The sequence below is a fragment of the Marmota marmota genome, unplaced genomic scaffold (assembly GCF_001458135.2).
Source record: "Marmota marmota marmota unplaced genomic scaffold, marMar, whole genome shotgun sequence".
NCBI lineage: Eukaryota > Metazoa > Chordata > Mammalia > Rodentia > Sciuridae > Marmota > Marmota marmota.
In genome coordinates this window covers 12,167,825-12,195,684 of record NW_026000093.1, presented here as the reverse complement: position 1 = coordinate 12,195,684, position 27,860 = coordinate 12,167,825, and the positions used below count along the sequence as shown (strand labels likewise).

At 40.8% G+C, this 27,860-nt stretch overlaps 1 protein-coding gene across 1 annotated transcript in view; it reads left to right on the top strand.

Annotated features, from left to right (window-relative positions):
* The first annotated feature begins 359 nt into the window (after positions 1–359).
* Positions 360–27,860, top strand: part of Prex2 (phosphatidylinositol-3,4,5-trisphosphate dependent Rac exchange factor 2) — a 271,955-nt gene continuing 244,454 nt past the window's right edge. The window contains exon 1 of the mRNA XM_015485816.2: positions 360–1,068. Within this exon, the coding sequence (XP_015341302.1) occupies positions 928–1,068 (141 nt within the window). The 5' untranslated portion in view covers positions 360–927. The remainder of the gene's footprint in view (positions 1,069–27,860) is intronic.

Sequence of the window (27,860 nt, the reverse complement as noted above, 5' to 3'; positions counted from 1 at the left end):
AAAGTTATAGACATGCAAAGATGTCTAAACACCCCGCTGCAAGGGTGATGCTTATTGTATCTGGAGTTTATTGAATGAGTAGGGGCTGTCACTTTCCTATAGCATCCTCATTTATTATGCTAATTGACTTTCCAAGTGCAGACAGGAGGGTGTCTGTTCTGTGAAATATTCTCAGTTGGGGGTTTTTAAATGCAAACCTGTTTTGTGCCTGAATAAAACCAGAAATCAATGTGTTTCTTTTCAAAGATGGGAGGGTCAATACCGGGGTTGTTTTTGTTCCCATCAAGTTATGTAACCGCCTGGGACTTGTTTCTTTGCTTTCAGGATTTGTGCAAAACACATTAAAGCTTAACAATAGTCGGGAGTCTCAGGAGCAACCCTGGAGCTGTCTTGGAGTGTGTCCTCTTAGGTTTGGGAACCTCCAATTAGTTCCATCTCAAGTGCTGAGAGTGTGTGTGTGTGTGTGTGTGTGTGTGTGTGTGTGTGTTTAGTTAGCTGGCACGACACACTTCCCCAGGGTTGTGTTTCCTTTTTCCTGAGATTTGGCCAAGGGTAAAGGGTCGGAGTCACATGGATAGAAAGCATTTGATGAATGTCCAAGACACCGCTGTGGCTGCAGGAGCCGCCTACACTCGGGCTCAGGCCGCGTGAGGCCGGAGCAGCGGGGCTGGGCGCTCAGAGCCCGAGCGCGAGCTTGCTCTCCCGGGAGTTTCCTGTGCAGAGCCCCGCGCCTGTCGCGCGGGAGTTCCAGTCTGAGTGCCCTCCTCTCCCACCTCCCCATCCTCACCACAGCATGTAAAGTCGTCCGTCCCTCCTCGGACTTTGCCGAGGCGGCAACTTTCCTCTCTAGCCGCCGGGAGCAGAGCAGCAGAAGCGCGCGGGGCAGCGCGCAGCACGGCCGGCAAGCCCCGCGTCCCGCCGCCCATCATGAGCGAGGAGAGCCGAGGGGACGGCCGCGCCGAGAGCGCCAAGGACATGGAGAAACAGCTTCGGCTGCGCGTGTGCGTGCTCAGCGAGCTGCAGAAGACCGAGCGGGACTACGTGGGCACCCTGGAGTTCCTAGTGTCGGTGAGTGTCCCTGCGCTGCTACGCAGGGGGACCGCGGGGCGGCGAGGGGGAGTGGGTGCTGGAGCGTCCGCGGGAAGCGTCCGCGGCATTGTCTCTGTGGGCACTAAGGGACCGGTGGGGGCATCCGATCCGCGCTGGGACGCGGAGTTCGCGGTCGCGATGATCCGCTGCAGGGATTTGTCAATGGTTAGAGTCCCACTGAGTGACCAGGGCCTTGGAGAGCTGAGAATCTGAAAAGTTAAGCTCTAAAGGAAGGCGTCCTGTGCGGGAAATCCTGGCTGCCTGATCTTCCCTCACTTTTTATTTCCTCCGTCGCAGTTTGCTCAGTTTGCAGTGTGACCCCCCACCTCTTCCCTCGGTCTCCTAACCCTGGAGATTTTGTTATAAAGCCTTGGTGATTAAAATCTAAGCTGCTGCATTCAGGTACATGTAGATTTAAAAAATTCTTCGAATCTACTGGAGCTGGAGTTACTCAGATAACCTGGCAGTGAAGTCCCCTTAGTTATAATCTTTGCAACATCTTGGCGGGGCGGGTACAGAAGGAGCAGCGGGGGTTGGCGCGGGGTGGTGGTGGTGGGGTTACCATTCTATCGCAGCTGTTGGATATTAAAGCCACATGTGCGCTCCCCGGTCCTTGGTCCTACAATCTCCTTCCTCCTGGTTTAAATCTATCCTCTGCTCTGTTGCTATGCACATGAGCCCATGAGAGTGGTGTAATAAAACTCCTGTCTAACAACTTCAGGATTTCGTAGAACTGGGCACGAACTTGGTTTGCAGGTTTCAATTTGACTCACTGGAAGTGTGCTTTGAAAATATTTCATTCATTTTAGGGCAGGAGGGGCAAAATTTAGTGAAAGTAACTTCTGAGACATCACTCAAACAGTACATTTTTCCTGTTCACTGCTGACAAGACAAAGAATTTGAAGATTGGCTCCTGTCCACCCAGATGCCAGCAACAACATCATTTAAAAAAGCTTTGCAATCTCAACTCAAATCCTCTAAACTTCCACTTCTTTCACTCTGTTCCATACCCCTCCTGTCTGAAGGGAAATATTTCAAGTGCCAAACTTCCTCCCCAGTTGTATGAAATCTGTGAAGTTTCTGCTTACAGTCCCCATAGAGGAAATTCACTTCTTGGCTGAGTCAAGAAGGAAAGAAGGATGTCTCAAATGATGTAAAATGCACAGGTTGGCTACTGCTTGATTTCTCAAAATCAGTATAGTTCAGTCCTATTATTTGCAATGGTTCAGGTATTTGAGAATATCCTGGCAATTGGTGATACATAGGATGATTTTACACTTCTTTCCCATAGTGACTGTGAAAAGAGTTTTTTAAGGAGATTTAACTTTTAGTAGCTTTAGATTTGGCTTTCATGGTACTTTGTGGGTGACAAAGTCCTTTGACTTTTGAAGAATTTGAGTCATTTCTTAAAGAGGTATTGCTTTTTGAAAATAGCTGGAAAAAGTACCCTGCAGAATGCTAAGCTGGAGAAATACACTACTAACATAATCTACCTTAAAAAATGATTTGTTGATCTTTATCAGTTTTTCCTCTCATCTGAACATCTGATTATTACAATTGAAAACTTATTATTCCTATATAGACAACAAGGTAAAATAGTATGGGAAGTCTAAAATAAATTGTATTTTCCTTTTTACATGTAGGAGATTATATTATGATTTCACTGTTTTTAATCTTATTTAGAAATTATGAACTCTTCTACTTTACCCAGTATTTGTGCTTATGTATGTTTACATACACAAATGCACTTATTGACCTGAATGTCACCTTAAACAAAGGGTTACTGTCTTATTTTTGGTTATGACTGGTTATTCAAAGCCAAAAATCTATTTTAAATTATTATATTCAGTTTTCTCTTTTAGGAGTTATTATAGCAACTTTAATCCCCTTATGAATTTACTTGGTCACCTGTAGTTGATGTAATCAATCTAGTTTTCATATCAGACTACACTGTCATGTACCAAGAGCTTAAAAATATTCACACTCTTTGGCTTGATAATTTATCTTCTAGAATCCTATTCTAAGGGAATGAGCAGAAACAGAGACAATTAAAATTATTTTAAAAAATCAACCATAGTATTAAACAAATTGAGCAGCAAATATGTTGCAATGAATTGATAGTGCGATCCTAAGTCAAATCTAAATATTTGATTAATCATTGGTTTAGATTTCTGTGATTGCCTTAAGTCATACTGATGTGAATAAAGTGTGACTTTATTAGGAACAGGAAGAAGAGATGGAAAACACATTTTTAGTTCTAACAACAAATTTTTACTATGGGTCCACGAATGAGCAACACAAATGGCATTATTTCCTTTGATTAAAAGATCATAGTGGGCTGGGGACATAGACCAGTTGGTAGAGTGCTTTCCTCACATGCACAAAGCCCTGGGGTCAATCCCCAGCACCCCACCAAAAAAAAAAAAATCTTGAAAGAAAATTTTAAAAAAGATCATAGAACCACCTGGCTGGTGGTGCACATCTGGGTTCTGGAGGCTAAGACAGAAGGATTGCGAGTTCAAAGCCAGCCTCAGCAACAGTAAGAGGCTAAGCAACTCAGTGAGACCCTGTCTCTAAATAAAATATAAAATAGGGCTGGGTATGTAGCTCAGTGGTCAAGTGCCCCTGAGTTCAATCTCTGGTACCCCTTCCATGGGCTCCCCCCGCAAAAAAAGAAAAACAGATTATAGAACCAGAGGGGAGAATTTGTTACTAAGATCTTAAATACCTTTGAGTCCTGTTTCCTCAATTCTACCTTTTTTGGCCTTTTTAAAAAGGGCTTTTGGAGCCAGGGATATAGCTCATTGGTAGAGTGCTTGCCTCGCATCCACAAGGCCCTGGGTTCAATGCCCAGCACCACAAAAATAACTAACTAACTAACTAACTAAATAAATAAATAAATAAAGTGCTTTTTCTCCTACCCCATCCCCCAGAGGACCTATGCTCAGCACTCTTATCTCTGTACCATAGTATCATTCCGTATGCATCTTTTTTTCTAGTTGCTGCCTAGGCACCCAGGCGCACACATTGTTTGACCAAAGCTCTGTGCTTTAAGGTGGCTGTCCTCATTCAGAATGACTTGCCCTTCCCATGATGTGCCATGTTTTCTCAGGCCTCAGCCTTTGTTCTTCTTTATATACCTGGTGATTCCTACTGGGTTTTTAAGGCTCAGTTTTCTCCTTCTGTCCCAGAATTGTTCCCTGCTTTGTATCTACTTCTCTACCCCATATTACTACTCCCTATTTTATACCCACTAGACTCCATATTTACTTCTTCTGGAATCCAAAGTAGTTGATGCATTTATTTGTTTCCCTTTGTCTCATTCTACTACACACTCCTTGAGGACCAGGATATATATTTTGCTTGTCTGTGCTTCCCCAGAATTATGTGCAGTGTTTGTAACACTGTAGCTCATCAATAAATGCTTATTGAGTGATGGAATGAATCAATGAATTGATGCATCCTCCATCCTCCTAACCCTGTTTTTTAAGGATAGTTCCTCAATCATCCTGAACATTCAAATTCCCTTCACCCCCATTTGGTCTTAAGTTTCTTAAGCTTTGCTCATGCACATTTGAATTTGTGCCACAAAAAGTTTCAAAAGAGACCTATACCTGCCTTTAAACCAGAAACATGTCTTCAATGAGGCATTGAGATATTAAAGACTTTGTAATGCACTATTGTTTCATCTCAGGTATTTTGAATTTTCACTTGAGATCATGGGTAGGTTACATTATCTGGATGAGTTGTTTTTGAGATTATTGATAAAATGCTAGAGAGTGACTTAATTTACTGTTATATTTACTTAATTTACTTTTATATCTTGTTCTGTTTGGGAAATGAATTTTTGTGTTGCATTAGAAATACTATAAAACAGTTCTTCTAGAGAAATGATTTTATAGGCCTAATATCCAGTATTTGTTGTCTGGAGTGTGGACAATAGTAGGTTGTGGCCTGCTTCCTGTTTGCAGTCCAGCGACACAGCATGCCAAGATCACAGACCCATTTTGAGTGGACGGAGAAAGGGCAGACTCAGGGCTCTTCATGGGTGTGCATCCTGTGCAGTGGTACAGGGCTTTGAGCTCAGGGTTTAACGCTCATCTACCGCCATCTTGAAGTTCTTACTGATTTTATCTTTTATTTTGCAAGTGAGATCAGGTGGGACAGTGGGGCACCAGCAGAGCAGATACATGAAAGAAAAAAAGCTTTGTCTTTCCAAACCTTTACTAGTATTTTCCCCCCTGCTTTTTGAACAAGGGGACCTCCAATTTTTATTTTTCAGTGGAAAAATTGTGTAGACAAGTTTCATCATGGGCCACTGGCATTGAAGCAGGATAACCATTTAATATTTTGTCTCCTTTACACTTCTGAGAGAGAAAGGGAGGGTTGTCAGTAATTATGCTGGAAACAGATTCAAACAGGGATTGTTTTGTGGCGTACCAGAAGGCGTGGTTATTCACATTATAGGCATATAATGAGTCTTGTTGTAAATATAAGATTTTGACCTTTGTCGTCTGTCTAGGCATTGACCTCAGATTTTTCTAGAATTTGAGTCCTGTCTTCAGTTTATTGTGTAACATAAGATATTCCTAAACTTCTCAGGCCTCTTTTTCTTCATCTGTAAAAAGGGGAAATAGCATTTCTCCAGATTGCAGTGGCACATGCTGTGTCTTCAGCCCAGGGTCTGGCTCCTAAGAAGGACCTTAAGCAGTTCCTGTTATTTCCTCTGATTCTACAGTTAGAAATGACTCAGGTTTGTAGGGTCATTAGATATAATTTTCTCTGTATATTTTCCTCTATGCTTCTCTATGTTTCTAAGCCTCTTCTTGTATTTTTCTTCTGTCAATGTAGTCCTTTTCATGGTACTCTTTTTAATGCGCAAATTGACTTTAAGACTGTGAAAAAAACTCTATATTCTGTGTAATAATCACCAAAGTTAATTTGGTGCCTTATGGTTTACACTAAGAATTTGCATATTTGCTATCTGATTTGGCTTAGCACATAGTTTCTCACCTCTTTCGTTTTTATTTTTTGGTACTAGATATTGAACCTAGGGCGCTTTACCACTAAGCTACATCTCCAGACCCTTTTAGTTTTTTATTTTGAGACAGGGTGTCACTAAGTTGCTCAGGTCCTCGCTAAGTTATTGAGGCTGGTTTGGAACTTACATTCCTCCTGTCTCAGCCTCCTGAGTCACTGGGATTACAAGTCTCTTAGCTCTCTCACAGGGTGCTCCCTGGAGCTCCAGGGACTCATTCAGGTGGCCAGGGGGAGCTGAATTTTATGACTGTGGGTTCCCTACTTTGGCTTCTTCCAGGCACAGTCCACCTGCTTTAGATTTGTGCTTTTGCAAAAGCAGTCAGTAAAACCACTTATCTCAATGGTAAATTCCCAGTGAACAGTTCCCATTGAACAGGGATTGTGAGTTTACTTCCTATGTGGGCTTTTTTTGGCTTGAACATGGTGCTCTGTAAATAACAGGTGCTCATGAAAACAAACAAACAGGCAAACAAAGCAAAAGCAAACAAAGCTGAGTTTGAATGAATCTGAAAACAACCTCTTTCAGTCATGACCTGAGTCTTCCAGGCAAATATGAATTGATTCAACACATTGTGCCTAAGGTCTGAATTGTCTTTCTCTCCCCAGGATTCATTTGTTGAAGTCCTAACTGCCAGTACGTAAGAATGGAACTGAATTTGTAGATAGAGTTTTCAAAGGGGTGATTAAGTTAAAATGAGGCTCTTCCAGTGAACCCTAATCCAGTGTGACTAGATTCTTCAAAGAAGAGATTTGGAGACACAGAGAAAGGCCAGAGGCACACAGAAGCAAGCCCATGGGAGGAGACACACACACACACACTCTCACACACACACACACTCACACACACACACACACACACACACACACACACACACGGTGGCCATTTGCAAGACAAGGAAGGAGGCCTCAGCAGAAACCAAATCTGTTGACACCTTGATCTTGAACATCTAGCCTTCAGAAATGTGAGGAAATAAGTTTCCATTTAGGTCCTCAGTTTGTGGTATTTTGTTATAGCAGCCGAGGAGACAATTACAGCTTATTGTTAGGCACTGGGGATGCCAAGAGGAGTTAGGCTTGGTTTTATCCATAGTAAGTGCATGATTTGCTGGAGGAAAAAAGAAAAGTGCACAGATAACCATGATGCTGTGTGGCAAGAGCAATATTAGAGTCATAAGCAAGGGGACATGGGAGCATTATAGGAGTCCCCAAGACTAGAAGTGAGGGAGAGGTGATCATGAGCTGACCCAGCAAGGGTGAGGAGGAATGTGCTAAATTGGAAGGAAAATTGCCTGTCCCCCAGAAGCATGTGCAGTGTGACATTGTTATGGCAGAGCTTGGCACCCTGGGCTGCTGAAACAGTCTTCATGACTGGACATAAAAAGTCCTGTGTTTCGGGTTATTGGTAGGAGACCAAGTAAGTTCAGTCCAGCTTGAGAAAAGTTCCATTCTTGAGAATTCTGACTTCTCCTCTAAGTAATGGGGAATCAACTGTGAGGGGACACTGGCTCTTTCAATGATAAGCAGGTCTGAGACCTCCACAGTTGGCACTGAACGGGGGTCTCCCCTGGGAAGAATTTGCCAGGCCAAGATTTCCTGAATCTGTGTGGCTGAGTTTCTCCTTGGATCCCTCTCCTGGCTGACTGCTTCCCCACCTCCCTGGCCTCGTCACACAGGCTTCTCTAGCAGTCCACACAGCATACAGAGAAGCCTTCTCCTTGTCCTTCCTAACTTGGGACAGGCTATAACCTTCAAAAGTTGTTCCTGTTTACTAAGGGTGAGCACAAGCCAGGAATCCTAGAAACTGCACGAAACATAAACATAGCCTAGCTTGTGCAGGACCAAGGAGGTCCTGCTCTCAGGGTCCGCAGACCTGTCCTCTTCCCCCACCAAGTTCCAAGATTGCTCTCATTGGATCACCCTGCCTCAGCGTTACTGGCTGACTTGCCTGGGTTCTTTGTTTCCTCGTCATTAGTCTGAATATGTGTACAAGAAGGATGACATCAGGAAGCTGCTTGCAGAATGAACTGACTTTTCTTTTGTAGCGAATGAACCATGAACTAAATGGGGTTCTTTCTTAATTCTGATTTTTGGAGTATTAATCATAGGGCAAGAGCCCATTCCCTGTTCAGAGGGATGTGTGTTTAGTCTTGATTTCATCTACATAATTATATTTTAGCATAACATGATGGCATTGATATAAGAATAGTCTCTATTGAGATTAGATTTGTTTCCTAAAAAAAATTCTGTCCACAGGGTTGAGGAACAAAGACTGGAATCTAGTTACTCATGAGGAGTTTCTGCCACCGTATTGGTTCAGGTAAGAAATGTGGAACGTCAGCTGGGTGTGGTGGCGCAGGCCTGTAATCCAAGCGGCTTGGGAGTCTGAGGCAGGAGGATTGCAAGTTCAAAGCCAGCCTCAACCAAATTGAGGAGCTAAGGAACTCAGTGAGACCCTGTCTCTAAATAAAATACAAAAGATAGGACTGGGGATTTGGTTCAGTTGTTGAATGTCCCTGGATTCATCCTGGGACAACCTCGCTCTCCCACCACCACCAAAAAAAGAAATGCAGAATGTCTGATCTAAGGTAGAAGAAATCGAGAAGACAAAAAGCAAATACAAAAATTAATACCACCACAAGATCAAACCATAGAAACCAAACACCCAAGAGCTACCAGGCTTTTCTGGGGTAGAACCTTTAGTATTTTGTGTTCACCAAGAAGTGGAGGTTTAAGTAGAATGGAGGATGTCCCTAGTCTCTGTTTGAATAATAGGTGGTGAGTGCCATTTATTGAGAAGGGAATGCAAGGGACCGAATAGCGTTGGGAAGAGGAAATCATATTGGTTTTGGACATGGTGATCTGAGCTGCCAATTCTGCTATGATTTTTGAAGATAGGAATGTGAAACTTAGGAAAGAATTTGGGGCAGAAGTTAGAGATCTGGAAATTAATCACATATGTTGAAGCCACCATCGGCACATGGGGAACCAACCTACCAAAGTATGATGATGGAGAGTCAATATGTCAAGATGAGAGGAAGTATAGAGGTCGCCAATGACTTTGAGCTGTCAAAGGGTGAAATAAAGAACCAGGAGAGAATGGTATTATGCAAGCCAAGGACAGGTTTAGTCTCCAGAAGAACTTCCGAAATTCTGGAAAATCAGGTGGTGTGAAGACTAAAGAGATGCTGAATTGGGCAGTTAGGAATGGCCTTGAGGTTTTCACTTCTGTAGTGTGAACAGAAGCTGGAATGCAGGAAGGAGTCGATCCATGATGGAAGCTGGAGAGAATGATGGAGTTTGGTGGTAAATACAAGGAGAGAAATGGTTAGGAGCGTAAGGGGACGATTTTGTCCAAGATGTTTAAGGAACATTAGGATAGCAAGGGGAAGGGACCTAAGTCATCTACAAGGGAAGGTGGCACATGGCTAGCGGATGGCATCTTCAGGAAAGTCATGGCAAGGTCCTCTCTGACACTGGTAGGTGGGTAGGCATTTGGCAGAATTTACCAAGCCATCCTGCTATGGAACATACTCACAAAAAGCTTCATTGCAGACAGTAAGAATAAGCAAGCTGTCTCTTGTGTTTTTTAAAGTTGTGCTGCTTCTCCAGTCTACACCTTGTGAACACCCATGTAGGACTCCGCCTCCACCCTGCACAAAGAGGTGAAGTGCATGGCCCAGATCATGGGTTAGGGAGTCCTAGGTCCAAATCCTCACCCTGAAACTTAAGAATTGTGTCTCTTTGGGCAAACTTAACATAGTCTTTTTTTTTTTTTTTTTTTTTTNTATAAAGTATCTGAGGTAGGGAGGGAGGGAGAGAGAGAGAGAATTTTTAATATTTATTTATTTATTTATTTATTAGTTCTCGGCGGACACAACATCTTTGTTTGTATGTGGTGCTGAGGATCGAACCCGGGCCGCACGCATGCCAGGCGAGAGCGCTACCGCTTGAGCCACATCCCCAGCCCTTAACGTAGTCTTTTTATGCCTAGGCTGCATATTTGAAAAACACACACAGTAATATCTCACAGGGCTAGCCTGAAAAACAAACCAGCTTCTGTTGGTTAAGTCTCCATAGGTAGTGAACACTTCCTCCTTTTCTCCTCTCTCCAGACACAAGTCTATCTCCTCTCCTTTGTTTCTTTAACCTCAGAATGGGCCTGGCACTTGTTCAGATCTGCTTGATATTCACCTACCCTAACCTTAACCCTAATCCTAACCCTAACCCTAACCCTAACCCTAACTCATTGGGTTTAATAGGGAGGGTTTAATAGGGAAAGGTCCTGGGATGGTCAGAGGGGCTTTTTGGAGTGCAGGGGAGGGCTTAGTCTTGGAGTCAGGGAGGCATGCTGCCAAGGGCCACTTTGGGGAAGAAGGAGGTTAAGGGAGAGGGAAGTTTTAGGTTTCTACCTGATGGTCTGTACTTCCCTATGAAGTCGAACTCACATTGGTGTTGTTTTGTTTTTGTTGTGTTGTGTTGTGTGTTCTTGCCAAGAGTAAGGTGCCCTGAAGAGAACAGCAGAGATTTGGGGCACTGCACATTCAAGAGTAGAAAAGAGAACTGAACTTGGACACCTGAGATTGGATATATGACACTCTGTTCAATTATTCTTTTAAATGTGACTTAAATGCAGCATATATATTTAGGAGTCAAAATACAGAACGGAGCACTCCTGGTGTAGTAAATGTATTATGACTAGGTTCAGATCTTGGAAATAATGACAGTTATTTTTTGAGCCACAGTGCCAATTTTAAAGAGCTGCCTTTTTGCAGTTTATGCACACATCCATCACTGTACACACTTGAAGAAGCATGGATTTGACAACATTTTGATGTGATTACATTTTTAAGTCTTCTTTTCCTCTGTACCTGATGTTAATACCAAATAAAATTGTGTTTCGAGCATATTAGTTTAAACTAAAATAGTTTTTGTTTGCATGAATTCTTAACAAATCTTACTTGTAATTTAATTTTCAAAATAGATGGACTTTTATTATTTTGATTAAAATATTTATTAAATTTATTTAAATTTTAACCTATTAGAATTGGATTATTAACTGTATTAAAATCAAGACCTTCTTTGATTTATGCATTACAGTTTCTTTGAACAATCAAAAGTTCCAGGAAAAACATCCCTGAGGAGATGTTTTTTTTATTGCTTAAAAGTGTGGTTGGGTCACTTTTCCCATGGTACTGAGCATAATCATTTGACTCCTGATATATTTAATAAAAATATTTTTTCTAAGTTTTTCCTCATTTTCATGAACTATTGCTTTTGATCCAAGAACTCAATGATTGTAATTAAAGGAAAACTGAAAATTTAAATTGAGGTTATGAATTCGAAAAAATTTTAGGTAGTATAAATGATTTTAGACATCGATTCCTTGAATAAATTTGTTGTCTTCTAGCCTTACCATATAGCTAAACATAGAGTACAAAAAAGGACCTATTTTGATGGAGAATATCTAAGCCAAGGACATTGCGTTCTCTCATTAATGCGAAATACATATTTTCCATTAAAAGGCAAGCCCTTCATTTGAAAAGGTTAAATTGTACAATACTTAAGAAATGACTCCAGCTGGTTAAATTTAGAATACTGATATAAAAGTCTTCATTGGGTGTATAGCAAAAATATCGCAATTTGGAATTGGGATGGGTAAACATTTTTATTCATTTTAAAACTCTTTCCCTGAGACAGTCAAATAGGGTTGATATCTGCTTGACTTTGCTTTGCCACTTTTGCTGTTCCAATTATCTATTTAAGTTGTCTTCTTGCCAGTAGGAGAGGCTTTGTAGATAGTGACACATTTTTTGAGATTATGCAAGAAATGTTGATGTTTTCTTTAATGCCTTGCTTGGCCTTGTTTCATGCGCCTTTGAATTCCAGCCTGTTCTTATTCACGACTGTGGCCCCAAAGAAAGAGATCTTAGGATTCCAGAAATGACATCTCCCATGTCAAAGCTTTGTTTTTTATCAGTAGCGTGAGGGTAAGATCTTTGGAAAAGCATTATTACACTCTATTAATTCACCTAAATGTTAATCTCTCACCCACACAATCCATGTCATACTTGACTTTGTGTAACTTTAATATATCTTTATATTTTATGTAGAAATGTATTTATATGTTTTATATTTTTACACAGTCTATTTTGAATATCTCGTTTATATTTAACTTTATCTCAGTTTTTCTTGTACCTCTTAATAATGAAGTTTTTGGCCAAGACTTAAATACCCATTGTTCTTTTCTTCTATAGTGGTAAAAAATTTTAGCTCTCTATATAATTGTACAATTTAAGACTTTTTTTTTGGTCCCCCCTCCATCCCCCCATGGTTCTGGGGATTGAATCCAGATCCTCACACATGCAAGGCAAGTGTTCCACTACTGAGCTACACCCGCTACTCAGCATGGGTCATTTCTAAAGTGTGGTCTTTTACTGAAGGAGTGTGCACTCTTTCCCACCTCCCCTTTCTCTCTTCTCCCTGTCTGGTATCAGGATGTAATGTCAGGCGATGGGGCAGCCACTTTAGACCATGAAATGGAATTTACAGGTTGAGAGTGGAATAGTAAGAAAATAGGAGACCATTTCTTAATAAAGCAGTCTCATCTGTGTTCTGTCAAAAATGGACCTATAAGATAAATCACTCCTTATTTTAGGACACTCTGCGTCCTAAAAGCATCACGTTTTGATTCAAGAGCTCATTGGCTTATGCAAATCATTAACAAATTGGCCAACTTTTATATATTTTCTCTCTTTGTCTTGTCAAATTGAATATGCTTAATATTTGTAGTTTGTCTTTAAAATCTTCTAAAATCTTCTCTACCTTAACCATGAGTTCCTTGGATTCTGCTTAAACTGTACTCTGTGTGTGTGTGTGTGTGTGTGTGTGTGTTGCTACAGATAGTTTTTTCTTCAGGAAAAAAAAATTTTTTGTTTAGCCTGTACTTACATATTCTTTCTCCTGAAAGCCAGAATTTTTGTGTTTATTGTCTAAATTTATAGGGATATTTGTTCAGCTGCTTTAACTGACGCCAAATAAAAATAGTTTAAACAATAGAGGAGAATTGTTTGTGAATAGGAAAGCTGTATGTGCTCAACATGGTCTTTTTTTTTTTTTGCATCCTATTTGGAGCTCCGGTTATTTTTTATTTATTTTTTTAATTTTTGATACTGTTGCCCAGCGGTGTTCCAGGGGAGTAAGAAGCTCAGCCACATCAGGTCATTCCATCTTATTGCTTCACATCCCCAGTTAAATCAGAGCCTCGGGGGTGAGAGCCAGCCATCATCAGTATTCACATAGTTTCTCCAGGTGGTTCCAATGTGCAGAAAAGGTGGCAACCAGAACGGTAGTGTTATCCTCGTCTGTGTGGTTGAGGCTGGCTTGCTAGTACCCCTTTCACATTCCGGCCCTGGCGGGGATGGAAGGTGGGAGACAAAGTGGAGGGCAAGCACTCCCTTGAAGGGTGTGACCCAGAAATTACACACATCACTGTGACTGTCATCCCTGTGACCAGTTCTTTGTAACATGGCCAGACTAGCTCTAAGGGAGACTGGGAAATATGCTGACTAGTTGGAGTGACATGTGGCCAGCTGGAACCTGCAGGATTTCTGCAGTAAATAAAGACGTGGAAAATAAATATTGAAGGGCAAAGGGTAGTCTCTGCCACTGTTTGAACCCAGTAATTCTTGAGTCTCATGTCCTCGAAATTTTATATATTAATTCTTTGCTTCTTTACTCTAGAGCTGATTATATTCAAATTTTAAACATTATTTTCTTCCTAGATTCTTGCCCACATAGAAATACATCTAATATTTATGTCTTTCTACATTATGTTTTTAAGAGTCCCCCCCCCCACTTTTTTTCCCCATTGGTTTATACCATAGGGAGACTGGGGGATTTGGAGATTTTCTTTCATTTTAAAATTTTCTGACGTCTCCTGGATAATCTAGAAATGTCGGCGCTGCCTCTTCCTGTACTGCAACCCCATTCCTTTGTATCCTTGTAACACACACCTGAGGGAGAGTGGGGATTCCGAGTAGATCCTTTGTGCGGCTATTCTAGGACATTCTGCTGCTGATTCACTGGCTCGTGCATTTCTGGATTGTGGGAATGGTGTGATTAATCAGGACTAGGAAAATCAAGGGCAGTGTTGGAATCGGGCACAGAACTTGTTGACTCCGGAAGTGCACAGAAGCTAGAAGTCAGGAAGGAACAGTAGTTCATTTCAGGCAAACGGTCAAGAGCAAGAGAGCAGCAGAAGCTCATGGTCAGCCCAAAACGGGTCAGAGCCAGGCGAGCGCTCAGGAGCCAATGTTACCCAGAAGCCAGGATCGGTTTCCCTCGTGGAAATCAGGAAACACTAAGAACCTTTAAAAATTATGCCACCATAATTTTCCTGATGGTGTATCTGTTAATAAACATTATTATGGTTACTAGTTTCATTTAATTCTGTTTGGATAATTGTACTACATAACAGGTTTGAATCCATGGTTTTATATTTAAGTATAGCTAAGATGTTTATCTGATATATGAGTAGACCATAATATATTTGAGGCATATATATGTGTATATATGTATATACACATACATACATATACATACACCCATAGAAATTTTACATATGCATAAAATTAGTCTGTATATATCTATACTCTGCAAAATGTGTGTGCTGTTCTGCACAGATTCCTTTTCTAGAAAGCAATGTAATTTAAACACAAATGAAACAAATTATTCATTGTTAAAATGTCATTATTTTTCAGAGTGCTTTGTTTGTCAAGCCACCTCCTCCTTTTCTTTTTGTGGTGCTGGGGTGGAACCTGGGGCCTCATGCATGCCAGGCCAGTGTTCCCAGCCCTGGGCCTTATTTTTTTGGGATAGGATAAGTGGTGTTCTGATAGTCTCAGAACAGTTTGGTAAATCAGCCTTATTATACAGACGGGAATATTTTCCCCAGTTTCTAGTCTGGAGAAGTTGCACAACCATATAATCTGAGGGTCCCAAAGGGGATCATGTTATAAATAGGTGGACAGAGCTTTCAGTTAAAATATGAGAAGTTGATGTTGCTTTGATGATTCTAAGACTTAGGGTATTTTACCCACTTTATTCTTTAGTTATTATTTTTTAGTACACTGATTTTTAATATAATGGGCATGTATTTTTTGGAGGTATGAATGAAAAATATGCCACCTCTTTCTGTTACTCCATTAAGGAGAATATTTTATAGTGTTTTGCTAATGGGGTTTCAGCCCCAACAGCTTAGTAGGGTCCCAGTTCACCATCATTGGGAACCTTGCACGCTGTGTGGTTGCACATGATTGGCTTGACAGGCTTCCTCTGAAGGGAGGTGCCCTTTAGCTGTAAGCATGGGGACTGCAGCCTCCAACAAGTGGGTTGGGGTGGAGGCTGGCGATGCTGAATGTGCAGCAGAATCTGAAGGCTGATTTGTGGCCATTGCCAGATCCTCCCAGACAGGAGTGAAAGCTAAGGGAGGAAGTGGCTTCAAACATTTTTTTTTTTTTGGCCTTTTCCTGGGAGGAAAGATAACGAGTACCTTGCAAACCCTCCCTGCTCTCTTCCTGTGGAATTGCCTACTGATGGCCTGATGGAAGTGCCTCCCCTGAGACTGTGGACAGCTGGATGCAGCCCCTTAGGGGCCCATAAATTGTCACTGGGAGCTGCTGCCAGAGGCTGTGGGTGGGGGAGGGGGAAGGTCACTTAAGGACTGTGGAAAATATTCCCTCTCTCCTCAGCATCCTGAGGCCTTGTGTCTTGCCTAATTGTTAATAGAGTCTGGTAGCTTGGGTTCTGGAGCTGAAATCCCTTTCAGGGTTCGTTCTATACATGATATTTTTAAAACAGCCTCTTGCTGAGCTTTATTCTTCAGTTCACTGAATTGGTTGCACAGAGGAAGGGAAATAGACTCATCACTAGCGTCATTACCAGATTCAGATTGGAAATTGGTGAATTACATTAGGCTTTAAAGGAGTCTCACCGAAGGGAAGGGACTCAACTGTCTGTATTTTTTTGATAAGGTTATGTGCTTTCCTCTTCCGTTACTCTTTAAGGAGACCTTTCCACGGCTAATTCATCATAAAAGTTTAAAGGAAGTGCAAACACAATTACTGCAGAAAGTTGCAATCTTTGCCATTCACTTCTCCTTTGTGCCATTTGTGACTTGTCTGCCTGATTGTTTCCAAGTAAGGAAAAACCTGGGTTCCTTATCAATGGAACTGATTTTTGACTGTGGTTTGGATCTGGCAGAATGGGGACAAAAATCAATTGTAACGCCAACACCCATGGTACCAAACTAACCACAAGATGTGGATGAGTACATGCGAAGGAGCTTTAAAGTCAAGATTTTTGTGATTAAATCATGTAAGATATGTGCCTCTGAGGGAAATCTGGTATATAACATCCCTTTAACTCTAACAAAAATTTCAATCCCATTAGCATCGCTGCTTGGAAGCTTCGATTTTCTTTCTTTCTTTTCCTTCCTTTCTTCTTTTTTTTCTTACCAGGGATTGAACTCAGGGGCACTTAACCACTGAGCCACATCCCAGCCCTCTTTTGTGTTCTATTTAGAGACAAGAGTTTCACTAAGTTGCTTAAGGCCTCGCTAAGTTGCTGAGGCTGGCTTTGAACTTGTGATCCTCCTGCCTCAGCCTCCCCAGCTGCTGGGATTACAGACGTGTACCACGGCACCCGGCCAGAAGCTTAGCTTTTCTGCTTCACCCTGCTAAGTGCCTTAGCCCTCATCTGGGTCTCCAGGCTGAGATTACCCTGGCCAAAGTCTGAGGAAGAGCCATTGAAGGCTGATGGTGCTCACTAATCAATAGCACAGGGAGCTCAGTTGGGGTGATCATTGGGCAGTGAGTCTGGGTTTAAGATTTTAGTCCAAGATAATATCTGAACATGGTGGAGGGTCATGAAAGGAACTGGGGTCAGTGGTTAACCTAGTTGAGGTCTGTGGTTTATGACCACCAGAGCTTAGAAAAAAAAAAAAAAGCCCTGCTTCTGAGGATCTCTGCCACTTTCTAGATTTGAGAAATGTGGTTCCTATAGTCCAGCCCCTTCCCATGCACTTAGGTTTGTCCTCTTCTGTACCCTTTCACCTGCAGCATCCTTTGGCAGATGCAATTTTGCTAGACTGACTGGGTAGCTTGGAGAATGGACTTTGGGCTTCTGATAATTTCTGAAGGGTGAATAATTCTGTAATGATGAAGATTAGGATTAAAAATTGTAAACAAAATAGAGGTAGATTTTGACTGACTACTTTTATCACATTATTTACTTGGATGATTAGAGTAATCATTTGAGCCATTTGGTTTGTAGTTACTCTCCCTCGTCCATTTTCCACCCAGGAAGGTTTATTAATATTTTACGATTATTGTATAATTTAGAAGATTATTTACCAGCCACTGGGACCTTCCTTTAATAAATCAAGGGCAGGCTCATCTGGAGATGGAGCCATTAGGAAAAAGCTTAGAAACCTTCCTGACAGCTCGTTGGAAGACTGCTATTTATTTTGGTCAGCAGGTCTGTTTTGCTCCCACTGTGTACACATTTGAAAGGGCCTTCATTCCTTCAGCTCATGTGCATTCCCAGGTGCACACAGGGGAAACGTCTAAAGACAAGGAATAGAGTTAGAGAATCTTTTGCCCTTCATCTGAGCCTGATTTCCATGCTTACCAATGATTAACATTCCTATGGCTTGATTTGTTGTAATTCCCAGAACCTTAAATATTTCTTGCCCTTGATTGTTTATACTATTGTTATGATTTGTCTCACAGTTCTGAAAGTATGGGAAAATAGCAAGAGGGGAAACCAGTCACCCTCACTGTAGAAAAACCAAAGTGCAAAGTGGTTTTGTTTATTAACTTGATGTGTGCATTTGAGTAACAGTTGTTTCTAGTCAGGTTAAGATCTGTTCCTTGGAACCATAGCCCCTAAACTTCATGTAAGGCAATGTGAAGTTAGATACCATTTAGTAACAAACTTCCACCCCAAGACAAAACCCAGAAGTGAATAGAAAACCCCAAGCCTCAAAACCTCAAATGAGAGCTATTCCTATTTATAGGAAGAAATACTATAAGGATCATCCGTCTTTTGACAACATGGAATTAATTATCCCAGCAACAATAACAATACCCCTAATCTATTTCCATGGTTCTGTGTCTCTGATGGAACCAATTTACAAATAAAGCCTGATATTTCACTTTGCAGTTCTCAGCCCCACCAACCTCCTACAAAGATTGGGCTGGGATACTAGTTTGGGAAAAATACATTAAAAAAAAAAAACTTTTGGAGTTGAGTTCTCACACTAGTAGCTATAAACTCATGTTTTCTTCATCCAAAGGTAATCCTTTTATGACTTCGAAGTAAGTAATGTAAAAAATATCAGTAGCAAATCGTTCTCCTCTTGTGCAATTGGGATACAATTGATGTCATCTACTAGCTTACCCAGACCTCATATCAGGAGGTCAGGGTCAGTACAGGCTGGGGGTGCTCAGCTCACTTTACCCATCTGCTGACCCAGTGAGGCTTGAACTGTCTGTACTATGTGAAGCCAGTGTGCTTATTTACCTAAGCACCTACTTATTTACCTAAGCTAGACAAATTCTGTGTGTGTGTGTGTGTGTGTGTGTGTGTACTGGGGATTAAACCTAGGGGTGCTTAACCAATGGGCACATCCCCAGCCCTTTTTATATTTTATTTTGGGACGGGGTCTCACTAAGTTGCTTAGGGCCTTAGCTAAGTTGCTGAGGCTGGCTTTGAACTCGTGTTTCTCCTGCCTCAGCTCCGCAGCCAATGGAATTACAGGCTCGACCAGATTCTCATATATAACTCTGGTAACACAGAAGGAAAGCCTGTGATTTTTGAGTAGATTATTACTTTTGATGGGAATTGTTGGAAAGGGTGTCTCATCCCGGGGTTTTGCCTTGGTAGAACAGTGATTGAAATGGTCTTGACTGCAGATTGGTGGACGATAGGGGTGCAGAATGGGATGGGGTTGATCAAGGCATCCTGGGCCAGAAGCTGGATGGCCTTGAAAGCCAAAAGTAGGAATTTAGAATTAATTTAGTAGACAGTGAGGGGCTAGGTAAGGTGTTTGAGCCAGGGAATCACAGAACTGAGCCTTGATTCAGAGGAGTCATTTGATGGGGAGGGTTAGCAAGAGAGGGGAATGGCTCTGCTGGGCACAGTGGAGATGGAGAGAGGTCAACCTATTAAGTCCAACAAATGTGGGAAGGACTAACTCAGTGGGGGATATACGCCCGGGTCACCCCTGACCATTTTCATTAGAATCTCATAATGAAGAGGCAAGGGGTAATTGGTATTTGAAATAAAAATTAATTGGTACAAATAATAGCATACATTTATGGGGCATAGGGTGATATTTTGATACAATATGTAATGAATGAATCAAGGTAATTGTCATACCCATCACCTTAAACATGTATCCTTTTTTTTGTGTGATGGGAACATTTCAAATCATCTCTTCTAGCTGTTTTGAAACATGCGATAAATAATTGTTAACTCTAGATACCTTACTGTCCTGTGGGACACCCAAACTTATCGCTCCTATCTAATCATAGTTTTGTACCCATTAACATGCCTCTCCTTAGCCTCTCCCCTCTCCTCCTCCCAGCTTCTAATATTGTCCTGCTCTCTACATCTATGAAATTGGCTTTTTTTTTAAAGCTTGTACCTAAGAATGACAAGAATCAATGTTTTTTAAAAGCTCCCCAAGTGATTCTAATTTGTAGGTAGGGTTGAGAAATACAGGGAGCTGGATGACAGGGCATTCATATGCATGTCAATCAAGGATTGAGATAGATAATGCTCTCCAGTGTGTCCCTGGAAACTTGATTCCTGTACTTTAAATGATGTGACTGCTTTCGAGAACTCTGAGATGACAGAGGAAAAGAAAATGAGTTGAGAACTGAAATGTGTTTATGGAGTAATAATTGGAAGACCACTAGTAGAGAGAGACCTTGCTGATGGGCCACAGTGACCAGAAATGAAGCAGAGGGAAAGAACAGGCTTTTTCTGTAGTTGAGTGTGCTTAGGGATTTTTTGATTCTCTCTTCTCATGGTTTACTCTAATTCTCCAGATTCATGAATCTTTGAAAAGAAGAATACCTCCCACCCCCCCCCTTTTTTTTCTAAAATGTACTGTACAGGGGAGAGCTAAAATTGGCTCCTTGGTGCAGTGAAATCTGGTTTCTTGTTCTTCCACTGCTTATTAGGAAAAAGGAGCAAATAACCAATATGCAACTCCCATATAATAGGATTTATAAACATGATCAGTAACCTGCACACCAGTCCTGTGGTGTGGGAGCTGAGCCTCCAATGTTAGAGGAAAAAAAAGGGAATCAAAAAAGTCTCCTAGCTTGAGAGAGAACATCTACCTGCTCTCGCTCTAAAGTCTGTCTCAGCATAGGTGAGAGAAACTTGAAATGCTTTCTCATTAAAGGGAGCACAGAGATTATTACTGTCATGATTAGTTATTGTGGTGATAACCCAGATGGACTAACCCAGATGGACAGCATCCTCAGGTACCATGAAGATAAAGGAGATTACATAAGAAAGCAGAATTCCCTTACCATACCCCAAGAATAAAGAGAAGAGTTGGACTGAAGAGCCATAAATTCACATTACTGTCTTCCCATTGACTTTTAAATCCAGCCCTACTGGCTTTCATTCCATCATTCCTTCAAAAATGCCTTTGCCAAAGTCACCAAGGAGTTTCATATTGCTAAATCCAGTGGTTGGCTTCTTAGTCCTGGTTTGCTTGACCTAAAGAAATATTCAACCCACATCTCATTGGGACACTCCCTTCCAGGATGCCGTACTCTTCTGATCTCCTCCTGACCTCCTCCTGACTCCCCAGGAATCATTCCCTGCGCCTCTTCTCTCCCCTACTGACACTGACTCCCTTGGTGATCACCCTGAGATTCCATCCTGTCTGCCTGTCTGTCCCTCTGAATGTCCAGTAAGCAGCTCGGACTTATCATGGCCAACACAGAACTCCTGATCGCTCCCCTAATTGCCCCTGATCTTACCCAGGCAATAAACAACTTAAATCTTTTTCTCACATCTTGCATCTAATAGCAGCAAAATCCTTCTAGTTTCATCTTTAAAAAACACCCAGACTTTAACCGCTTTTCGTCACCTTTGTCTACTGCTGTTACCCTGGTCTTGTGGCTTCCCTGGAACCCGCTGTCTCTTGTCTCCTCTCTGGCGTCTTTGTAGCCACAGGTTAATCCAGTAGCTTGAGTGTTTCTTTTAGAACATGTTAGGCCATTTTAGTGTGCTCTAAACTCTCTGTGGCTTCTTGTTGTCTGCAGGGAATTGGTTCCAGGACTTCCTGCAGACACCCACATCCCCAGACACTCAAGTCTTGGGTTGAGTGGCACAGCATTTGTACATAACCTAGGCACACCCTCCTGTGTACTTCAAGTCACCTCTAGAGACTTTTAATACCTAATAAAAATGCTATGTAAATAGTCGTTGCACTGTATTGTTTATGGAATGATGACAGGGAAAAGAAATCCATATGTGTTCGGTCCAGATGTGAGGTTTCTTAAAAATATTTTTCATCTGTGGTTAGTTGAATCTGTAGATGCAGAATCCTCAGATAGATACTCAGGGCTGGTTGTACTTCTCATTTCCATCAGCGCAAAAGACAGAGTCCTTCTGGTGGTCTGGGAGACTCTATGATGTGCATCTTTACTCATTTCCTTTCTGACCTCATTTCCTGCAATTCTTCCCCTTACCTTCTTCTAATCACTACATCCTCTTTGCTGATGCTCTACATGCCACCATGCTCCTGCCTCAGGGCCTTTGCACTATTGCTTTGTGTTTTGGACTGTTCTTCTCTTGGGTACCTTTATGTCTAGCTCTTTTGCTTCCTTTATATCTTTGCATCTTTAAAGATGGCTCCCTGATCTCTGTGTTCCAGGTTATAATCATTCCACCTTTCGTCCAACACTCCCAACCACCTTTCCTGCTTTAATTTCTCTGCAGCACTTGCTGACATACTCATTATCTTAATCATTTTGTTTATGTCTGCTTTCTCCACTAGAAAGTGAACTCATTAGGGAAGGGACTCATATTTAATTGCTCTTTGCGGGGCTGGGGACATAGCTCATTTGGTAGAGTGCTTGCCTTGCATGCACAAGGCCCTGGGTTCAATCCCCAGCACCACAAAAAACAAAACAAAACAAAACAAAAAAACTAATTGCTCTTTGCTCAGCCCTGAGACAAATGTTGAGCACCTAGTACGTGTTCAATTAGTGTCATTTGAATGACTCAGTGTGACTAGTGCTCAGCATTTTAAGGTAAGGAAATATTTTTAAAAAACCTTTTGTTGAGAAAAAGCCTGGAAATAATTATCATATATTGGAAAGAAATTAGAGGTCTAATAAAGGGTTATAAACTTGAGTTAGATCCATAAATGTTATGTGTTTAACAGAGTAGATAATATCAATAATAGAACAAGTGGTGAGAGATGCAGAGACAAAATGAACTTAGAAAATGACTAACAAAATGTTGAAAAGGAAGCCAAAAAGAAATAAAATCATCCAGGAGACTGCATTTATAAGGAGATATTAAATCCAGCATTGACCTAGTAATACTTTTTGATAGCACGAAAAAATTCTGGTAGTGGAAAAGATATTGTTAAAGTTTTGGTACAACTTAGAAAAAAAAGTCAATTTATTTTCCATGTATCTGAGTGAAGCAAAAGCCAACCGTGATTAGCGGGAAGTACTTTTGATGTGGGAAAGGAAGTAAGCTACTTTGGGAAATAAGGATGTTATAGAAATTAATATTTTTAAGTCTTTTGAGGATTCCCACAGGGCACTGATGTGTTTTCCAAAGGTCTTTGTTGTGATGAGCTATGGAGGGTTATTTTCTAAGTGCCAATTTGTGAATATGAGCACGTGTATACCAAGGAAGATCTGAAAATGCAAGAAACTGATTTATGTGAAGCTACCTGTTTGCTTTTAATGTCCTTAATAATTGTGTTTTGTTTTCATCTCATCCCTCGGGTCCAAAGGTATAATTAAAGTTTGCTACTGTCAGAGGCTCAGATGTCTTTATTTTTGGCAGTAATAGATCTTGATCTGTGATTGCTGTAATTTCTGCAATAAAAGAATTGAGTCTGTTGGTGGAATCCACAGAACTCATTACCCTTATATATGAATAAGGAACAAAAGGGTACTTTTACTTTCTGGCCATGTTACCATCTGTAGTCAGGTGTTTCGTGTTGAAAAGGATGCGGAAAACCTGTCGGAGTCTCATTGCCTCCTGTAGCTGCTGTGTAAATTCTCTCCAAAGCTTCCTTGCCCCCTTGTACATTTCCCAGCCTGGGTTCCTGAACTTATTAGCCTTTGGAAGAGAGACACCTGGGGTTTTCCTGTGACCGTCTTTTAACCACATTTCTTAACTCTACCAATTTTGATATCATTTTGCATCCCTGACATTTGCCTTGGTTGATCAATGTTATTCTTTTGAAATTCCCTCCCTGTCTATTTACCTTGGGTTCATTGATGAAATGAATCCCTTATCCTTTAAAGGACACTGTACATCTCACTTTTGTCTCTGATTCAACATGTGCAAAACTGAACCCATCTCTTTCCCTAATAAGATACTCAACTTCTTTGACTATTGTCAGAAAATATTAACTGGAAATTCTAGAAATAAACAGCTCCATCCTATTCCACTCCATCCTATCCAGGGGTGTAAGTCATCCCTTTGGCCAATGTATCCATGTTGTATATGCTACCTTCCCATTAGTTACTTTTAGACTGTCATGGTATTGCAAGCATTTGCTTTTCAGTAACTTTAATGGCCCTAATGCATAGGAATAGTGATGCAAAGGAAGCACCAGGGCACAAAACATGCAAGGACAGATTTAACTCTGGGGAACTATGTAGCAACACTGCAGAGCCAATAGGAAAAAGAAATAGTATAGAAGAGTTCCTCTGAATCCAGGGGGCATTGGTTGTAGAGCCCTTTGTGGATACCAGAATCCACAGATACTCAAGTTCTTTATATAAAAATGCACAGTTTGCATATAATCTATAAATCCTCCCATATACTTTAAATAATCTCTATATTACTTCTAAAACCAAATATAAATGTTATGTAAATAGTTATTATACTATATTGTTTAGGGAATTATTAAAAGAAACAAGTCTATACCTATTTGGTACAAATACAAGTTCTTTTTTTTTTTTTCAATATTTTCAATTTACAGTTGGTTAAATCCACAAATGTAGAACCTCTTGATACAGGGGACCTGTTTTTGTCATAGGCCTCACCTCCTTGCTGCTCAGACATCCTGATTTTTCAATTTGGTATTCTAGAACTTTTATAAAAAGGCCTTAACAGCTGGGTGCAGTGGGGTATGCTTGTAATCCCAGTGGCTCAGGAGGCTGAGGCAGGAGGATCACAAGTTTAAAGCTAGCCTCAACAACTCAGTAAGGCCCTAGGTAACTTAGTGTGAACCTGTCTCAAAATTCAAAATAAAAAGGTCTGGGGATGTGGCTCAGTAGTTAAGTGCTCCTGGGTTCAGTCCCAGAAAACACACACACATACACACACACACAAAGGCCTTAACTCTTGTCTGTCCAAATTTGCTCATTTTATCTCCCTCTAAACAATCCCTCCTGTTGGTTAGTTTGGTTCTGAAGTAATCCAATTAAAAATCTTTCTGCTGCTACCTTTCTGCCTTTGTCTGTGCTTTTTTTTTTTTTTTTTTAAATTAGGATGCCTTTTCATTCTCCATAGTTCAAATGCTTTTCAGGATCCAATTCAAATACCACCTTTCCATAATGACACCCCTTACTAAATAGTAAGTTCTGCACCACTATTACCTTCTGTCAATTCATACAGGTTTTATTGTTGCTAATACGTATTTTAGATTTTGGTGTTTTTGGTCTTGTCATTATTTATTTGTTTTTTGTAGTCCTTATTTCTGTGGCACATCATAGTTTATAAAGCATTTTTGTATTTGTGTCTCATAAATTAAGGAGTCAGACATTCTACAGTTGGGAATAATAATATTAGTATGAGCCTCATAACACATAGGTACTAAGAGTTACATGTGAAAATAGAAATGTCAAGAGCAATGCTGTTTCAGTTATTCCAACTTTCAAGATGCTTTTATTTATTGTAAAATTTAGTTTTCTTGATATTTTTCATGGAAACCAGTGTATGCCTTTTACAAAGAAATGTGAATGAAATGTTGTCTTGATTGAAGTATTTGTAGCAATATATGCTGTAAGTAAGCAGGCAAATATTTTCTCAATTAGGCAACTCTTTATCTTTATGCACTTGAAAATCAGAGTAAAAGTGAATGATTGCCCCAAATTGCTTGGATGTGCTCTGAAACACAGTTTTCTTAGGATAATTTAAATGATAGGAAGCTCATGTGTGACAGTTCCTCTCTCAGTGGTGCTTTCGTGACACTTCTCTGGACTTAGCTGGCAAAATATAATTTTGCCAGTGTCTTGATTAAGAAGAAACAGATGATTGCTATGTTGAAAAGATAAAAAGAAAACAAACAAAGAAAAGAAAATTGGTATACAGGTTTTTTTTTTATTTTAATTTTTGCAGTGCGAGGGATTGAACCCTTGGACAATTCACATCACTGAACTAACCCCAGCTGGCTGGGCTGGCAAGATGAACTGGGTTCAAAGGTGCTGGCTATCTGAATAACTAAGAAAATTGCAAAGAAACCACGCAGCACACAAACATGAGTTTCTAAGATCAAGGGTGGGACTGCTCCGCGACCCCAAAGGTCAGCTCCATGCTAGACACCTGGATTCTTTTTATTTTATAAGAGGGACACACACAAGGGAGCTTCTATGGAATGTTCTTCACCAAATAAGGCAAGAAATAGGGTTTTGATAGTGGAGTCTTGCTTTGTGATGTCTGTGGTCAGCAGATTGACATCTTGGCTAGTCACACTCATCTCAGGTGCTGTGTGGGATCACAGGCAGAGCAAGAGTAAAGGGACTCATGCATTACACAGCTCAATCAACTCCCAATGCCAGACCAGTCCCCTCATACGCTCAGATGCTCATAGCTCACACACACAGCCCATGGATGGCTTGCGACACTGAACTACATCCCTAGCCATTTTAATTTTTTATTTTATTGTAGGTTCTCACTAAATTGCCCTCTCTGGCCTTGAACTTGCAATTCTATTGCCTCAACCTCCCAAGTAGCTGGGATTACAAGCCTTTGCCACCGCGCCTGGCTGAGTTTTTAAAAGCATTCTCCGAAAGTCGATTTTTAAAATGAAAATTTATGACTATTTTTTATAATATGAAAATATATTTTAATAGGTATCATACTTTATAACATGGTCTTAGATGGATTAGCTAAAAGCCTACCTATGAATATCATAGTTTATTAAGTTTTGGAGCTAATTTTCCCAAATAAAGGATAACAAAAGGATAAATGAAAGGGAGTTGACATTTTTATTGTCTTGGGTAGATTAAAATAACGTGCTTTGGTCAAGCATGAGTGTGAGAAAATTTTTCTACTACTTATCATGCAAATTCTGAGAATTTGTGTGCAACTGATCGTACAAAAGCTAATACCAAGAAGTTACTTAGCTGTCGTGAAGGGGAACACGCCTGTACTCCGAGCTGCTCCAGGTTACGGTGGGAGGATCACTTAAGCACACTGTTTTTCACCAGCCGCCTGGTTAACCAGTGAGACCCTCTTAAAACAGAAAAGAAGTTGCTTAACTTTTACTGCAGTGAGTAGTCTTGACAAGCGGTTCTCTTAGCCTAGAGAAGATATAGTGATGGACTTTTAAAAATAATTTTGCTTCAGATCCATCGATTGCATTGGTCTCTTTCTGTTTTAGTGATTTTTTTTTCCTATAAGGAGATAAACAGTTGGATATTTACTTAGTTGCAAAAAATAGGTGGAAAATGGGCATTTCCCGTCTTCATATCCAGTCTCTGCTGCAGTCTGACTGTAAATCAGAATCAGCTTCTTGCTCCAGTCTGGCCATTATTTCTCCTTCCATCTCAAGCTGGAGACCTCTGAACTGGCTGCTGACTTTATTCTCTCTCCTCAAGCCCTCCTGTGCTGCTAAGAAATGAGTTTTCCTAATGACTTCTAGCTACTCCCTTTTCTCAAACCAAGACATGGCTCATCATGACCTGTAGAAAACTAGGGTGAACGCCTGGCCTTCCCTGAGCCCCTGCAGTCATTTGAGATACTCTGAACAAAGGAACCAGGAGGTTCCTGTGTTCAACCCCACACATGGTCTATCCAGTGCTGTCTCTGTTTTGCTCATGGCATTTTTATACAAGGACCTGTAGGCAGGAACCTGGCCTTCTTCACATTTTTATTCTCTTTAATTGATTTTGAATGCTGTGCCAGTCCCCTGGTGAACTGAAAATGGTGACTCATGTTTTTAAAGTGAAACAACTAAATGTTACCTTTTTACCTTCTGCATTTCCATGTTCATAGTAATCTCTTTATAAATAAATACAGAGAATGAGAACAACAGAATTGAGATTGTTATTAATGGGCACTATGGCAGGGAAGCAGTGTCTAGGTATTATATTTTTAGCATATAAATTATATCTTCCCAACTATATTTTATTTATCTAGTTCGTTCGTTCGTTTGTTCGTTCGTTCGTTCCTTCCTTCCTTCCTTCCTTCTTTCCTTCTCTTCCTTCCCTCCCTCCCTCCCT